General features: G+C 45.5%; 1 protein-coding gene across 2 annotated transcripts; it reads left to right on the top strand.

Annotated features, from left to right (window-relative positions):
• The first annotated feature begins 6,012 nt into the window (after positions 1 to 6,012).
• Positions 6,013 to 17,007, top strand: F2R (coagulation factor II thrombin receptor). 2 transcript variants are annotated; one of them, XM_044266766.1, is made up of 2 exons: positions 6,013 to 6,042; positions 15,312 to 17,007. In XM_044266766.1, the coding sequence occupies exon 2, from the start codon at positions 15,527 to 15,529 to the stop codon at positions 16,502 to 16,504; it is 978 nt and encodes a 325-aa protein (XP_044122701.1). In that variant the 5' UTR covers positions 6,013 to 6,042; positions 15,312 to 15,526; the 3' UTR covers positions 16,505 to 17,007. The 2 variants fall into 2 exon arrangements, with proteins under 2 accessions (XP_044122701.1, XP_044122692.1); XM_044266757.1 differs by lacking the exon at positions 6,013 to 6,042 and adding an exon at positions 6,785 to 7,043.
• The last annotated feature ends 1,276 nt before the right edge of the window (positions 17,008 to 18,283 follow it).

Genomic DNA, 18,283 nt, shown 5'->3' with positions numbered 1-18,283 from the left:
TCATTCATTCAACAAGCTGTATTTTCCACAGCGTTTACAAAGCATTGAGAAAGTGTGACTTATGCACGTTTTACACAAATGAACTTTAAGTGTGAGGCCAACAGAATTTGGGAAGTTCAACTTTTTAAAAGTAGAATCTGTCCCATTAGTGAGCATTTCCAGCTGTACATATTTTCAACAGAGAGAAAATGCTCTTTGTCAAAACAATGATCAAAACAGTGCTCACTGTCTTAACAGTGAGTAGATGTTGTGGGGGGTGGCATGTTAATGGTGTAAACCTTAACACAGACCTGCATACCTAAAGGAATCAAATGAATATACGCTTGCATAGGTGTCATCTTTTTTTTTTTTTAAGATTTTATTTATTTATTTGACAGAGAGAGATCACAAGTAAGCAGAGAGGCAGGCAGAGAGAGAGGAGGAAGCAGGCTCCCCGCTGTGCAGAAAGGCCCCATGTGGGGCTCGATCCCAGTACTCTGAGATCATGACCTGAACCGAAGGCAGAGGCTTTAACCCACTGAGCCACCCAGGCGTCCCAGGTGTCATCTTTTGAATAAATCTTGTCCTCCCCTGCAGCTTCATTACATGAGAAACAGGAGCCAGGGACTGTAGAAGCTAGGTTAGACTTCCTCCCTTTCCTGTACTCCAGGAAAGATTGTTAATGGAAATGTGTCAGAGGAGCCCAAATTAAGGAAAAATTGCTGGGAGGCAAAAGTTAATGTTTCATAGTATCTTTGAAGGGAGTTTGTTTCATTGCAACACTAAGCATTATGCTTGAATATTATCTGGATTAGTATAGACCTTTGTATCCTGCCAGTACCCTCAAGGAAAGAGGTGAATGTTTTCTCTCCATTGACCCACAGCATAAGGCTGTTTTTGAAGATACTACCAATGGCTACTTGAGATCGTTGAGGCACATGAACGAAGGAATAACTGAAAAGGAGAACTGGGATGAAGAAAAGGAGTGAACACGAAGAAGCCAGTGGAGGTATGGATGTAGGGATGGTTGCAGCCAAGGCCCAGGGCCCTCCCAGAAGGACTGAACCCCAAGCCAGGGACAGTTGTACCGTATAATCCTGAGCCACTAAAGACTCCTGACCATTGTAGAGGAGGAAAAATAATTTTCCCTCCCTCCTCCTGCGTTTGTGGCTGAGACACACTGTAATAAAAAAATACCAAGACAAAAACAAATGCAAGTTTAAAATGCATGTCTCATGTATACATAGGAAATACCCAAGAAAACTGAGAAAAACTCCTTGAAATAGCCCTAGCCCTCACCTTACTACCTTCAGCTAAAGACAAAAGAAGGATATTGGGGGCACGGAGCAGGGTAATTGATTGGGTGGGGTAGGGGGAGAGACAGTGTTGCACTTCAGGGGAAGGTGAGAAGAGGAAAAGTTTGGTGAGATTGACCTTGCCTGGAAGATAAGCCAGGTGAATAAGTGATGTCCAGCAGGAACTCTCTTCCTGGTACAACCTCCCTTTCTAATGTAAATTTTCTTCATAAATGTAAATTGCCGTTACAGAAGGATAACTTATTTTTCAGAACTTCTCTTGTGTCAGCAGTTTCACAAAATAATCACTTCAAAATAAACCCTATGCCAAAGAGGCCTATTTTGGAGTGGAACATTCAGCTACAAGTCAGCCTTCCCCCCAGAGCTCATCTTTCCCTACTCTGTGAGAAGAAGAAAAACATTTTTTTTTATTTATTTATTTGTTTTGCTTTTGAAACAGCCACTGAAACTCTAACTTGATTAAGTCCAAAGCTGGTTCCTTGATTTTGATGTATGTCATGTTTCCAATATTACAAAAATGGTCTTTGGTTGGAAGATTGAGAGTTCGCGCGCTCTCGTGCTCCACTTTTTAGCACCTAGACATGAAAAAGGGCATAAGCTGCATTCTAGCTACTCTCAAAGGATGTGTTCTAGTAATCTCCAAGAGAGAAAACCTGAGCCTATTTTAATATTCTGGAAGTTTGTGGTGAAATAGAGACCAACGCAATATGACCATTGTCTGACAAGTCACTGAAAGACCAGAATTGTAACATGCGTGTTAGTGTGTGTGGGTGGTGGAGCCCTAATTAGAGGTACTGTTCATGATGTGATTTTTAAGACTTCGGCTGTGGTTGAGCAGGGATTTGTGGTACTCCTCAAACATTCTAAGAGGTGAACCACGGAACTCTGAATGTTGATAGGTGATTGTATTTTAAGAGATTCTGGGGAACATTGGATCCTATACAGCTGATCAGCTTTTGAAAACCTGTTGCCTCTGTTACTGAAACCAGCATTTGGCTAACAGGTAAGATAGAGCCCCTGAAAGTCATCCTCTAAGCTCCAGAGGACAGAGAGTGAGTGTTTCAGCCACTGCTGTAAGTCCAGAGCCTGGCAGTGCCTTGTAAATGGCACAGAGGTGGGGGATAAAAGGCTGCGTCCATGTTGGGTTAAGGAGTCAGACCCTACCACACCCTGTCCCTCAGGAGTCAAAGGCTTGCTTCAGCTTGACCCTTGTATGAGGGCAGCACGGAGTGATTATCTCGTTCTCATAGGGGAGGCAATCTCCATTCAGTCTCCAAATAAAAGAGCTCATACAGATGCCTCCTTGGTAAAACATGATTTCTGGATGTGTCCATGAGAGTGTTTTCAGAAGAGATTAAAGCTTGAATGTGTGGACTGAGTAAAGAAAGATCCCTTCACCCCTGTAGGCAGGCATCATCTAATCTGTTTGGAACTCAAATACAAAAGGCGCCAAGAAGGCAAATTATCTCCCCCTTACTCTCCCCCCCCTCCTTGAGCTGAGATTTGCACCATTAGCTTCCAAGAGGAAATTACTAAGGAAGTTCTCAGACAGAATATATTGTCATCTTTGGAGGCTTCAAACACCACACTGGGTGTAGAGATTATTTTCTAAAAAATAAAAATCTTTGGGGGCACCTGGGTGGCTCAGTCAGTTGGGCATCTGCCTTCGGCTCAAGTCATGATCCTGGGGTCCTGGGATAGAGCCCTGGGTTGGGCTCCCTGCTTAGAAGGGACCCTACTTCTGTCTTTGCCCCTTCCCCCACCTCGTGCTTCCTCTTTATCCCTCTCTCTCTCTCAAATAAAATCTTTAAAAATAAAAATATTTTAAAAAGAAAAAAGCAAAAAATACACGATGTTGGGTGAAATAAAATGGACAAAACTTCAGATAAAATTGCATTAGAAGGGGGGGCCTGGGTGGCTCAGTGGATTAAAGCCTCTGCCTTTGGCTCAGGTCATGATCCCAGGGTCCTGGGATTGAGCCCCACATTGGGCTCTCTGCTCAGTGGGGAGCCTGCTTCCTCCTCTCTGCCTGTCATTCTGCCTACTTGTGATCTCTGTCAAATAAATAAATAAAATCTTGAAAACAAAATGCTCTAAAAAAATTGCAGGAGAATAAAATGCTGTATATACATACAAAAGTATACCATAAAGAGTTTAAAAACAATTACATATATGTACACCAATCAGAAAAATGAAAACTACAGAAGTATTCCTAGGGTATGTTACTCTGTAGATATTTAGAACATACAAAGCAATACTAATTTTTTAAAAATAAATGTAAAAGCACAAAAACATGAATAAGAAAGTTACTATTCTGGGCAGGAAAAATGAAATCAGAAAAGGGTATCAAAAACCTCAACCAAGAAAAGATAAATATATATTTACATATATTTGCTAATGCCAGATTGTAGGCTCATGGGTATGATATTAGGCTCTGTATTTTTCTATATGCTTGAAATGTTGTGTAATTTAAAGACGGTCACACAAGGTCGCCTGGGTCGCCTGGGTGGCTCAGTGGGTTAAAGCCTCTGCCTTCCGCTCAGGTCCTGGGATCCAGCCCCACATCGGGCTCTCTGCTCAGTGGGGAGCCTGCTTCCTCCTCTCTCTCTGCCTACTTGTGATCTCTGTCAAATAAATAAATAAAATCTTAAAAAAAAAAGACAGTCACAGACTATATGAAATCCTGTTCAGTTCTTTTAACCTCTCAAAGCAGCTTTCCAAGTGTGTCCATCCTACCCACCCCTGTCCCATCATCTTTAGCCTCTGCATCACTGAGGAACTTGTTAAAAAATGCAAATTTTCAGACCACACCCCAGACCTACAGGGTCAGAAACTCTGGAGATGAGGTCTGGCACTATAGTTTAACAAATCTCCCAGATGACTTATCCATGCTAAAGTTTGAGAACTGCTGTCTTAGAATAACATCTCTGTAAACTTTGACTGATATCACCATCACCAAGGTGATGTAAAAAATATAGAATCTCATTTCATAGTTTTGGGATGAGGTTCAGGAATCTGCACCGTTTGTGATAAAGTTAAAACCACTGTTTCTGAAGGTTAAGTTTTTGGTGGCTGCTCAATGAGCAATCCCCCAACTTAGAGAAAACACTAAAGTGAGGAAGAAATGCTTCATTGTGTTCCACTCTCCATCCTTGTTTTGTATCTCAGCCCCACTCTAAAGGCGGCTTTAACCTAGCTAATGTGCACAGAGAATGAAACGTGCATTTCAGCAGCTCTCTGTGCATTCTGTTCTAATAACTAAGCAAAAAAAGTGTCCTTTATTAAATTTCAGGTTTGTAAAATGGTTAACATCTTCCACCACTGAAGTAGTTAGAACTTAAAGCATCCTCATAGTATTATCCCATTTATATTTTAAGGAGATACATATGTACTTGTATGTGGTTATAAATTCGTGAATGAGGGACAGAAACTTTAGAGTCATGGATAAGTGGTCCTTAGAAGCAGAGGCTGGGGGCGCCTGGGTGGCTCAGTGGGTTAAAGCCTCTGCCTTCAGCTCAGGTCATGATCCCAGGGTCCTGGGACTGAGCCCTGCATTGGGCTCTCTGCTCAGCAGGGAGCCTGCTTCCTCCTCTCCCTCTGCCTGCCTTTCTGCCTGCTTGTGATCTCTGTCTGTCAAGTAAATAAATAAAATCTTTAAAAAAAAAAAAAAAGTGGAGGCTGAAGGTACATTAACTTTTCATTGACTATCCTTGAACTGGTAGAATTTTTTGCAACATGTATTGATTACTTTTACATCTTACACTATTTCATTGATTCTCAGGGGGCCTTTATTCATATTTTAAATAATCCTGAAATTGAGATGTTTCTTACAATCATCGGTATGCGCAGTTTAATTGGCAGAATGTGTGTGTGTGTGTGTGTGTGTGCTTGTAGTACATAAATTGAGTCTTAAAATCGATGGCATTTTAGGATTAATGAAAAGTAGTGTAAGTTACGGAGTGAGGAAATACATGTTAGTGGTTCACATCTCCTCTTGGATGTTTTCCTCGGAGAACTGAGAGGAAAAATTTTTTAAAGTAAAATTATATAACTGAGTTATTCAGTAATTTATTGTACAGCTGCTTCTCACAAGGCCCTGTGCTCCAAGGACAATGGGGGGATTACAGAAAGAGTCTCTAATGTAGTTTCTCCAAGTTTTAAGTGTAAGGGCTCTTCCTGGGGAGTAACACTCTCAAAGCGAAATTCCCCTTTTAGAAAGCTTGAACGTGACCAGTGACTCTCAAGTACAGTTTATCTGCCACAGGGTGCAGAACAGGCCTGCACAAGCGAGAGGAGAAGGGGCTGCGGGTGAACTTTCCTGGAAAAGGCCGGCGGAGGGGACCCATTTCCCGCTGCGGTCTCAGACTCCGCAGATAAGCTCCCTGAGCCAAAGGAACCGCGTGCTACTCCTGCCCGCAGCCCCAGCCGCGACCCAGCCGCGACGTCCCCCAGTGTCCACCGCCCTGCGACTCGAATTTGGCCACACAGTACCAAACTTTCGTCCTATGGTGCCAGAAAGCGTGAGGGTCGCGTTCGGAGGCACCGGGCAGCCCTCGGGCATCAGGCGCCAGACAAGCGCCCGTGCGCGGTTACGCGCAGCCGCGGGGCGGCCGGGAAGGGCTGCGCAGGTGCCCCGGCGCGCGGGCTGCCGGCGGACAAAAGGCTGCAGTCGCGCGGGGCGGGGAGCGGCGGCGCTGGGCCTCGGCTTGGTTACTTCCCCTCGCAGGCAGAGCCTACCGGCAAAACAGTAAGTGCTAACTTCTCCAAATAATGAGAAACGAATTTTTAAAAATGGCAAGAAACCTTTCCAAACAGAAAAGCCGCTTCTCATTGAGGGCCACCTTCTCCCCAAAGGCTAAACTTTCTAATTCACGGTCCCAAAGTTAAAAAAAAAAAAAAAAAAAAAACACGAATCACTGCGAAACTTTCAGCTAAATACCCCAATCTCCGAAGGCGCAGCGGCGCTCGGCCTGCCTGAGGCGCTTGGCGCGCCGGCGGTAAGTACTGGCGCGGGGCGTGGGGGCCGGCACCCTCCATCCCTGCTCGGAGGTTCACTGCGAACGCCTCTGCTCCTCAGGAGAGTGATGAGAAGTGAAGGGAGCAGCCGCCAGGGCCGTGCGGTCCTGCTCGAGGTCCCCGCCGGTCTGAATCACTGAGAGCTTCGTGGGTCAAAGGCGCCCAGAGGAAAAACTGTCTCGTTTGGATTCCCCCGCCGGGCAGTAGGCGCCTGGCGGGATCCGGCGGCGGCGAGAGGGGGTGGCGGGGGTGGGACGCGGCGCACCACAGGTGGCGCGGTCGCCGGAGCCCGGGACCGCGTAGCGGCGGCTGAGAGACTCGTGGGCAGGGGGAGGGGAGCGCGCGGCGGGCAGCCGCAGATTCCAGGCGCGCACTCGGCGCCGGGGGGCGCCCTTCCCAGCTGGCGCCGCTCAGCTCCCGCGCGCCGGGGTTCCGCCCCCACCTCCGCCCGCACTCAAAGAGCCGCCGGCCTCGCCACCGGACAGGCCAGTCCGCGGGGCGACGCGAGCGTCCTCCTTCTGTCCCTGGGCAGCGAGCGCTCTGCCGGCCCGCACGGAGTGCGCCGCGGCCGGAGGGAGAGCGCACGGAGCGCGAGCCGCTCAGAGGCTGGGCAGTCCACCCGAACCGCGCCGAACCTCCGGACAATGGGGCCGCGGCGGCTGCTGCTCGTGGCCGCCGGACTCAGTCTGTGCAGCCCCCTGCTGTCGGCCCGCACTCGAGGCCGCAAGCCCGGTGAGAGCTGCCCCGGTATTCCCTCCCGGCCCGCTGTCGGCTCCGCAGCCGAGGCCCCCGCGGGAGGGGGGGGGCGGTGGGATGGGGGCACTAAATGGGTCCAGGCTGGGCCTTCTCGACTGGGGGTGGGGGTGCCCCTGGCCGCGCCCTCCGCCTCAGGTTCCTCCAGAAGCCAAACAGGTATTTGAGCTGATTTCCAGAGTCTCCCCCAGTCAAATCCAGGCGGGGATTATGACCCCTGTTCTTTTGGACTTGGTTCGAAAGGTGCAGCCTTCCTGAGACGTGGTGTTTGGATAGGGAGGAGGAGGAAGAGGTCGGATTTTTCTGGGGAAGCTGAGGCTCCTGGTCCCCTATTGCATCTGTTGCACTGTGTGATCTGTTTCTCCCAGGACCACCCCAAAAAGAACTGGTCTCACGTTGTTCCACCAGTCAGCGTTCTGGCCCTTTCAATGTAAAGTGGAACAAGGCTCCCGTTGAAGTTTTGTTTTGTTGGAAAATTGTTTTTCTTGCACATTTTATAGGGTGTGGAGAAAAGCTCAGTACCGTGGGCGTCTAATAGAAAATCAGTACCTGCAGCCTCTAACACGAGTCTTGTGTTTGGGACGTGCTCATGGCGCAGAATATGGGGTGATAACAGGGTCTGCCACAGGCGGCGGTGGCGGTGATTGTGATGGTGGCCCCGAGGTTTGGTTACCTAGAACAGGGTCTTCCAAGTTGAGGAAAGAGATTCCTTCTTCCCCAGAACCCGGCTCCCTTAGACACTCTGGGCTTTCGGTATTTCTGTTTCTGGCATGGTGCAGGGAAGAGGTTGCTCACCCAGAATACAGTTCCATCCCAGAGTGTATTTTTAAGTATCAGGCTACTGAGCAAATAAATATATTTTCCAAACTTTCCCCCCGTAAAAGCAGGACAGAAAACTTGGTTTTAACTGGTAAAGACGCTAGTTAGAAACTGAGGGGGTGGGAGTTTCAGTTTCTTTATAGCGATAGTGCTTTGTAAGCTTCTAGCACTACCCCCCCCCAACCCCAGATAGAAACAGATTCTAGCTAGTTTTCTTATCAGGGACAGAGTGTGTCCTTTACATTGTTTTCACACTGGAACTAGTGTAGATGCATGAAGAAGAGGTGACAAAACATAGTGTTTTCTCTGCTCTCCATCTTTTCTCAGGATGAGTTTGTCAGCGGTGTTTTGGGGGAAACTCCCATCTCTAGATAGGGGCCCAGTATTGCAGCAGCTTGAGCTGCTGCGGATAACATTTGCATTGTCTCCCGGGGTGCTTGGGAAAACATGGAGAACTGAAAACTATATGGTGTTATGGATGCTGTGTTATGTGACTTTGTGCTATTATTTTGGGCCAGGCTCTTGAGAACACAAATTGTTGTTTGAGATTTGGATGGTGGGGTCGGGAATAAGTTTGTATCAGCACTGATCCCCTGTAGTCACCCTTCCTGGCGGTGCCCCTGCACCCACGGAAGAGTCTTGGTGCAGGTTAGGAAGTGAAGTTAAAGCTGCTGTTTGTGCTCTGCTTTCATCCTTGTGAACAGAGAAGGTGTATGCTAAGATGGACAAGCTAGTATATACAGATAACTGAACAAAGGTAGGCTAATTTATCTACACTGGATTCTGGAACCACTTTGGGAGAGAAAAAAGAAAGGAGGATGAGAAAAGAGAAAGAGCCAGTGCTAAGTGTCCTCTTCTGTGTCAGACCCTGGGCTGGGAGGCATTTGTACCTCGAATTATCTGATTTCACCTCTTCACCACTGTGAAGGCAGGGGTTTATTCCTCGTTGGCATCCTGAAACTAAGGCTTGGAGACAGTATACCAAAATTCCAAATGGAGAAAGGGGCCCTGCATCCAGGAAGTAAGTGGGGCCTTGTCCTCAGAGAGTTTAAATCACTAACAAAATCAACTAAAAATAGGTATGCTGCTTCTTATCACCATTCACAGGTAGCTCTAAAGAGTGTCTGTCATAACCAGCTGTTATGGAGGAATTGTAAGACCCCAGGCATGGGAAGACCCTCCAGGCTCGCCCTGCCCACCAGTTTGAGCTTTCCAGAAGCTCTTGGGACTTCTTTGGCCCCATTCATTTTGGCATTTGCTGTACCATCACTATGTGGGTATCTCATCTCCCTGGCCAAGATTATAAACTTCCATCTATCCCTAGAAGACCAGAACCAGTGTCCACTCAGCAAATGGCTGTTGAGAAATTTTTAAGTTCATTAACCAGTTTACTTTCCTTTGTCCAGACAGTATGAGATGACTCGCCTTCCTCAAAGAGGGCCAGCATCCAAGAGGTGATATTTGTAAATTTTATAAGGATCTGGAGGATGAAAGGGTTCAAGAATCACTGATAGTGACTGTGGCAGAGGGGATTGGGTGGGAGATCCCTGTGATGTCCGGCCACCCACAGGCCCAAGCCCCTTTCCTTAGCATAGAGTGAGGTGCCCTTCCCCTGGCAGGAAGGGTCCGGAGCCTCTACCCAGCCCCCTCTGTTACATAACCTGTTAGATTCCCTATACTCCACCCAGCCCTACCAGTTCCTCCTCCAAGGAGCTATGCTCTCTGTGACATCTATCCCCCTGCCATTGTCACTGGCCCTTACACCCCACATGTTCGCATTTAAATAAAAACAGCCACTCTGTATCAAGCACCTTCTACAGCAGCATCCTGCTTGGGTGCCTTACATTTAGGATCTTGTTTGTTCCTCATGACAATCCTTTGAGTAGATGTCATCCCCATTTTACAGGTAGATAAAAGGTCCAAAATGGTTAAGGTCCAAGTCTAGCAAGAAGTAGATAACTGGTGTTTGACTAAAGGCCTGTCTTCCCTAAATGCAGGCTTTCTCTATCCAACCCGGTAGAGAGGAAACCATCTGGATGCCCAGCTATAGAGAAGAGTAACTCTCCTGTGCTCCCCATAGAGGGCAAGGTCTGCACCCCATTGGTCTGTAGCCCAGGCCTAGCACATGGAGGTGTTTACTGAACATTTATGATTGGGTGGTAGTCTCCTGCTATTTACTTTTGCAAACACATGATAAGACAAGCTATAAATGGATCCCTACTCATGAATATGCTAATTAATTGGCTGTTACTGAGAGGCTGTGGTCCTAAGCCTAAACAACAAAAGACACAAAACAGGACAATGATTCTGCCCTAAGCGGACCAGAAACCTCTATAAAGCCCGAAAGCCAAATTTCTTAGGAAATAGCAAGAAGTAAATTTCTACTCTAATATCTATCTAAATTAATTCTTCCTTATCTCTCTCTTCCTCCCTTATTCATCCATTTTTTTAAATTCCCTAATGCCTTTGACTTTACTTTTATAGGACATATGGAGATAGTATATTGCCCCCTAAGTTAGTCCACTCCTTCCTTGTATGAGAGAATGTTTTTGAGGCATTGGGGCCCTTTCTTAGGAATATTCTCATGTCCTCTCTGCTGGATGCCTTTCCATCCCTCTTGCTGTCTTTCTAATTCAGCATCTCTCTGCCCTTTATGTCTAAATGGATTGGTGTGCTATGAACTCTAACTTGCACTTTCTCAGCAGCTCTGCATTTGCTCCTTTTCCAAAATGCTTCTGGCCAGTCTTTGTCCCCATGCCCTTTCTACCCCTTCCCCTCCCTCAGCCAGTTCATCTTTGTCCTTGTCACCATCACACACTGGAACTCAGCTGAGCCTTGAGCTGGGTGGAGTTCCACAGGGAAAATGGAGTCCCCACAACCATGGGTTTCTAATCTTCCCCCACCTCCATTTAGACACACATCTCTCTTTTCCCTCAGAACTCCTTTCTTTCCTGTATTTTTTAATTGAGGTAAAATTCACATAGTATTAAATTAACCATCTTAAAGTAACCATCTTAAAATATACCATCTTTAGTGGTGTTTGGTACACTTACAGTATTGTATAATCACCACCTCTGTCTACTTCCAAAGTATTTCCATCACCCCAAAGCAAGCCCAGTACCCCTTAAGCACTTAATATGCATTCTCCCTCCCCCCAGTCTCTGGCAACCACAGATTTGCTTTTTTTTTTTTTTTTTTCCCTATGTGGTTTTACTTTTTCTCTGCATTTCATATAAATGGCAGTATATAGTATGTTGCCTTTTGGGTCTGGAGGACTCCCCTTTCACTAGTTTTCATAAGTGTGGGGGAGCCCCCTTTGCTATGAATACTTAGAAAAACACCCTGGAAGGGTCCTTAGGAACCACAGCCTTGGTTTATTTTTTACTATGATGCTGGTATTGGGGGCTCCACAGTTTCAACATTCACAATTCTGTTTATTTCCCTCTTTTGAGGTTTTTTTCATTCTGCCTTTTGCCCTCTCCTGTTTATGCCTAGGAACTGTCAAAGCAAATAGCTCACTGTAGGCTGTGATTTTTTTTTTCTGGATATGAGCTTTCATTGCCTTGAAACACTCTCTCCCACACTAATCTTGTGATGGTACTTGCCACTGAAGTTATAGCCTCCTTCTTCTCCATCCCAGGGCATCCAATGAAGTTTTATCACGGGAAAAGGCCATTATGTCCTTTATGCATTCTTTATTTAGGTTCAAAAGAATTTGGGGTGCCTGGGTGGCTCAGTGGGTTAGGCCTCTGCCTTCGGCTCAGGTCATGATCCCAACGTCCTGGGATTGAGCCCCGCATCGGGCTCCCTGCTCAGCGGGGAGCCTACTTCCTCCTCTCTCTCTCTGCGTACCTGTGATCTCCATCTGTCAAATAAATAAATAAAATAAAAATCTAAAAGAAAAAAAAAGAATCTGCCCTTTGAAATAACAGGAGTAACCTGTAATTTGCATGTGCAAACAAACTTATTTAACTATAAGAAAGGACGTTCTATCATCTATATTTCAAGTCCGTGATGAATTAATTAGAAGTCAGGTTTTATAGCATTGTAGGATAGTGTTTTCCAGTATTTTCATTTTTTGCTAGCCAGCAGAAAAAACTGTACGTAATATACATTGTGACACAGTAGTTGTGTGTGTCTGTAGTAAATATGCATGGGTAATTGTTGTATATATGTAGATTTGAAACAAAACTACCAAACCGTACTCACCATTACCTCGTACTATGCATTCCAATATTTTTTACACTATTCCATTTTTTAAATGCTTGTTAAACCCTGTAAACTGATGTCATAACCATTATGAAGTCTCCACTATCATTTAGAACCAATGTAGCAAGCCCAGTGAATTGTCCTATGGTTAGCAGAATTGACAGCCTTACTAGCTTTACAAGAAGAGTTTGCTTTCCAGGAAGTGCCGTTTATGATCGTTTCTATCACAGTCTAGAATCTCCTTTGAGTTCAGGTTTACAAACCGCAGCGGGACTTGGGCGGGGTTAAGAACAGAGACAGCTTGGTACCAGGAGAAATTGCTGATTATTAACGTCCTTTATGTGGATTAGTTTTCATTTTAGCTTGTTTAGTAGAGCAATATTCCCAGAACATGGAGCTCAGGGCCTGTAACTTTTGGTGCAAAACAGGCCTGGTAGAATGGGAAAAGCCAGTGAATCAGAACAGGTCCCAGAGAGGCCTGCTACTGCCCTAACCCCACACGTCAGGCCCCGACCTCTGGGAGGCTACAGGCCAGGGTCCCACATCCTTCTCTTCAGTCATCCTTGCGCCTGTTCTGCCTGAGAGCGCTGACATTTTAATTTCCTGGTTGTCTTTACCTTGCGTTCCCCTGTCCCCTGTCTCCCCTCTCCCAGTTGGGCTTGCTCTCCTATGCTTCCAGCCAAGTCCCTGCTCCAGGATGTGGGCTAGTAGGAGAAGCAGCCTCTGATACTGGCCACCTTTTCTTAGCCCTGCACTCAGTGTTTACCTTATTCTACCTTTAATTCTGGTTTTCCCATAGCAGAGACTTTTGTTTGCTTACTCCTTTTGCTTCTGCCCCATCTTGAACCCTATTTTAAAGATTTGTTTTTCTGTTTTGTCCTTGAACATCTCTCTACCACAAGTGATGTGTTTGTGAGCACTAGATTACTAACATGTGATTGGTATGTCTCCAAGGTCAGCAGGACTCCTGAATTCCCAGGCAATGGCCATGGACATCATTAACTTAAGTTACGTATACGTATGGGCAGGTACTGCCTGCTATAGTTACAAGGGTGGACAGATTCATTTATTTGGTGAAATGGTTAGAGGAAAATAATTATAGTGTTTCAGGAGTAGGTCATGTATCTCGAGTCTTTAATTTATTTATTTTTTTTAAAAAAGATTTTATTTATTTATTTGACAGACAGAGATCACAAGTAGGCAGAGAGGCAGGCAGAAAGAGAGGAGGAAGCAGGCTCCCTGCTGAGCAGAGAGCCCCATGCGGGCCTCCATCCTAGGACCCTGGGGGATCATGACCTGAGCCGAAGGCAGCGGCTTAACCCACTGAGCCACCCAGGCGCCCGATTTTGGTGTTTTTGCTTTAGCAGGCAATTAATTTTATTGGACTCAAAGTGCAGAGTCTCCATCTTGAGCAAAAATATCACTTCGGTTCTTCTGTCTTTAGCAGAACTGCTTTACACCGTTCTTAACATTTGCGTGGTTCCAGAATCAGACAAATCCTGGGGCAAATTCACATTGTAATGTGGGACTGGCTCTCTTCTCTGACTTTTTTCCTTTCTGGGGTTCTCTTCTCACTTTCCAGTGACTACAGTTGCCCTGGTTCTGTCCTCTGGTTCTTTAGGCCAGAAAGTGTGGGTTTCTCTCTGGGTTTTAGCCATCCTTTGTGGCATTGAACTTTGGCCTCCTTTTAAGATAACCATGAAAGTCAAGAAAACAAGAAAGTCACCAGGCACCTTTCTTTCAAGATTCATTTCTCCTCTCTTCTGTACCACCTTTGGAACCTAAATGCTGTCAGGTCATTGATTTGGGGAAGGAAGGAGGTCAAAGGTTTTTAATTTTCATCTAAGGGATGGTTGGGTCCAGTGACCTTACAGAGCCATTCCAGAACTAGAACTATCTCTTATTGCATTATGCCTCTCTGTGTAAGCTTTTGTTTGCACAAAGGGTCCATCACTAAAAAATAAGACCAAAAGTTTGAAAATCCACTGTGCTTATCCACTTTCTAGCCAGATTTTAAATCCTCTAACATCACTTGTAAGTGACCTGCAGGTCCAGTGTTTGTTGTGGACACTCCCAGTGATGGAGGCTTCGCCCATCTTCCCCTGTGATTTCTCTCCCTGGTCCTCAGCTTCCCAGGACGTGCCAAAGTTCTTTGTCCAACTCTCCTCACTGTCAGAATTTGACCAAAAGCTCCCCAGAAGGAAAAGCCAATTGGATTACAGCAGTTAAGTGTTGCCTTTCGCTGATGAACGTTTTAAGTGGATGCCTTTGGTGGAAAAGGGTGATAAAAGTAGGAAGCTTGCAACTGAGCCTTTATTTTGACATCTGGTTGACACTCAAGAAAGCCTGATTGGCCTGGCATCTGCCTTGATGCCTGTAGCCTTCTGGAATTGAGCTGAGGAAGACCATCAGCCTAGAACACCTGCTCCTCCACAGGCCTGCTCAGGAAGGAGACAGGAAGATGACTGAAGAGATGTAGGTGTGCACCTTGTGGTTATGTTAAAAGATAAGCCAAGAAACTGTTGTTTGGGTCCAAATGTGGTGAGAGATTTGTAACATCCTATGGTGTCAACCAACTAAAGATGGTAGAGGAAGACTACTGTCATTCGGACGATGGCCATGGAAATGGGAGCCCTCCATCCTACTCGGAATTTGCCTCTAGCTCAGCTCTATAATTTAAGAAGTCTACTCACCTTTCTATATAGATGTTTCCATGGGAACTCTGGGCTTCCAGGGGTGTCTGCAAACTAAATGGAGAAAATGAAGACCTGGAGGAAAAGTGGAGTGGAGGAAAGTGAATAAATAAAATCTTTTAAAAAAAAAAAAAAAAAGGAAAGTGAAGTCATAGAGCCTGGGAGAGATTTGTTTATAGAGATGGTGGCTAGTATGGAAAAGAAGTCACTGCTTTTTTCCTTTATGTCAGGCACTCAGCCTTTTCTGATGTCTTCAGGGTGTATCTCTGCAAGTGTGTCATTTGCCTCAATCCTTCTAAGGAGCAGAATTTTAAGTGTTTGCTTGTGCCAACAAAAAATGCTGTACAGTATTTCAAGTGAGCTAATTCCCTGATAAGGTCTGTAATCCATTTGTGCATTGCTTGCTTTTTACCACCCCCTCCTAGTAAGAGCACAAAAAAAGTAAAAGTAAAATGTATTCTCTTTGTCTTTTTGACTTTTTAATTTGTTTTGTTTTGTTTTGTTTTGTCTTGTCTTGTCTTTTAAGAGTCAAAAGCAACCAATGCTACTGTGGATCCCCGGTCATTTTTACTCTGGAAGACTGGAACATTTGAACCATTCCCACAGCATGATGATGAGGAGAAAAACAGGAGCAGGTTCCCTGAAGACAGACTAAGCCCCATCAATATAAGTCATCCTCTTCGAAAACTGCACCCTGTGTTTATCTCAGAAGATGCCTCAGGGTATCTTACCAGCACCTGGATGACACTTTTTATCCCCTCTGTCTACACTGGCGTGTTTGTCATAAGCCTTCCTCTGAATATCATGGCCATTGTTGTGTTTATCTTGAAGATGAAGGTCAAGAAGCCCGCTGTGGTGTACATGCTGCATCTGGCCACGGCGGACGTGCTCTTCGTGTCAGTGCTCCCTTTCAAGATCAGCTATTACTTTTCCGGCAGCGATTGGAGATTTGGTTCTGAAATGTGTCGCTTTGTCACCGCAGCCTTTTACTGTAACATGTACGCCTCCATCATGCTCATGACAGTCATAAGCATTGACCGGTTTTTGGCCGTGGTGTACCCCATCCAGTCCCTCTCCTGGCGTACCCTGGGGAGGGCTTCCTTCACTTGTCTGGCCATCTGGGCTCTGGCCATTGCGGGGGTGGTGCCTCTCCTTGTCAAGGAGCAAACCGCCCAGGTGCCGGGGCTCAATGTCACCACCTGCCATGACGTGCTCAGTGTAACCCTCCTCAAAGGCTACTATGTCTATTACTTCTTAGCCTTCTCTGCTGTCTTCTTCTTTGTGCCCCTGATCGTTTCCACCATCTGTTACGTGTCTATCATTCGATGCCTTAGCTCCTCCGCGGTCGCCAACCGGAACAAGAAGTCCCGGGCTTTGTTCCTTTCGCTTGCTGTTTTCTGCATCTTCCTCCTCTGCTTTGGACCCACAAACGTCCTCCTGATTCTGCATTACTCCTTCATTTCTCAGGAGTCCACGACAGAGGCTGCCTACTTTGCCTACCTCCTCTGTGTCTGTGTCAGCAGCATCAGCTGTTGCATTGATCCTTTGATTTACTATTATGCCTCTTCCGAGTGTCAGAGGTACCTCTGCAGCATCTTATGCTGCAGAGAAGGTTCTGATCCCAGCAGCTACAACAGCAGCGGTCAGCTGATGGCCAACAAAATGGATACGTGCTCGAGTCACCTGAATAACAGCATATACAAAAAGCTCTTAACTTAGGGAAAGGGGCTGCTGATGAGTTAAAAAGAAGAGCTTAAAAAAGCGAATAGCCTGAGGGTTCTATTAGTCCCCACCAAAAAAGTATTTACGATCAAAAACGACAAATCTATGATTTGCATGCCTCTTTCTTATGAGAGCCATTGATCATATCTATTTGTTAGTTATAGGAAAAGATAACAAACATCGAAAACAGTATCATTCCAAGAGTGTATCTCCAGTGCTACAATAATAACTGAATGTCATATTCTGATACACATAGGTGACTTACTATGTATGTGCATGTGTGCATGTATAGGTGTGTATACACGTACTTGTATCATTTGCAGTGCAGTATAGAATAGGCACTTTGGAACACTCCCTTTTTTCCACCAGAGATTAAGGAAAGAAACATTCCGATTGTGGAGTTTAACCCTGAGCATCTGAAGATGTTCGCCAATAGGGAGGGAATCTGTTGTTTGGACTTACACAGCTTTTGCAAATAAATGTATTTTGAAATTGTTCAACAACGTTTAAGTTATTAAGGGATAAGACTTAGTACTATCTGTGTGTAGAAAAAGTTCTACTCTTTCTCATTGTAAACGTATCAAGGTTTGAATTCTTTAAATTATGGAAACAGATGATAGGGGTAGCATTTTTGATGTTTTACACTCTGTGTCTATAAACTGAGAATGAGCATAGGTCCCACAAATGACCTTAGGTTGGCTTTCAAAGTAACTTGCCCTGAGATGGGGGACTCCAAGCAATAGATAAAAGCAGGGCCGTTTCAGACACAGACTGGCCAGAAAAGCCTCCAGCTGAGCCTCCCAGAGGTCAGCACTGGAACCACCACGGTTGCTCTGTCCTCCTGAGGTTCCCTCAAGGGGTGGCTGTGACCTCTCTTGTTTATTAGAAATTGGCAAAGTAATCTTGGAAGCAGCTTTGGTCAAGACTTCAGATGACCACTGCCACAAGTGGACTGCAACCTCATGAGAGCCAGGACTAAGATATGCCCAGATTCCTGACCTACGGAAACAGTGTGAGGTAAAAGATGTTCATTGTTTTAAGTCAGAGGAGTTGGCACACTGTCAATGGAAGGCCAAATCCATTCTGCTGACTGTTTTTGTAAATAAAGTTTTTTTGGAAAACACACACACAAAGAAATTGGCAAAGTAGGTCATGCTATCCCAGGAGATAATGGATATAAAAGACCTCTCTGCCTATTTTAAGAACAGAGAAAGAAGGCCCACTCACTTCCAGCAGTTATACCCCAAGGAGCATTCTGGAATGGAAACACTCATGGAGCAAACATGAAACACACATTTTGTGCTCTGGGCACAGGGATGGGTGCTGGGCATACAGAGTTGAGAAAGACTGAGACCGGCCATCAAGAAAAACAAAGTAGGGGCACCTGGGTGGCTCAGTGGTTTAAAGCCTCTGCCTTCGGCTAAGGTCATGATCCCAGGGTCCTGGGATCGAGCCCCACATTGGGCTCTCTGCTCAGCAGGGAGCCTGCTTCCTCCTCTCTCTCTGCCTGCCTCTCAGCCTACTTGTAATCTCTGCCTATCAAATAAATAAATAAGAAAGAAAGAAAAACAAAGTAGACCAATGCAGAGTGTGTATGTATATAATAAATATGTCCTTCTGTAAGAAGTTTTTTTAGCGAGATGTCACCACACAAGTTTCATACAAGCAAGGATTGTCAGTTAAACATTGAACATTGGGGTTACTGCTTCCTGTGGTTATAACTTGAGATGAAAACATAATACACTACAGGAAACATCTTTTTAAAAACAGCCAGTC

This window comes from Neovison vison, chromosome 1, assembly GCF_020171115.1.
Source record: "Neovison vison isolate M4711 chromosome 1, ASM_NN_V1, whole genome shotgun sequence".
NCBI lineage: Eukaryota > Metazoa > Chordata > Mammalia > Carnivora > Mustelidae > Neogale > Neogale vison.
This window is presented reverse-complemented; position numbering and strand designations above follow the sequence as displayed.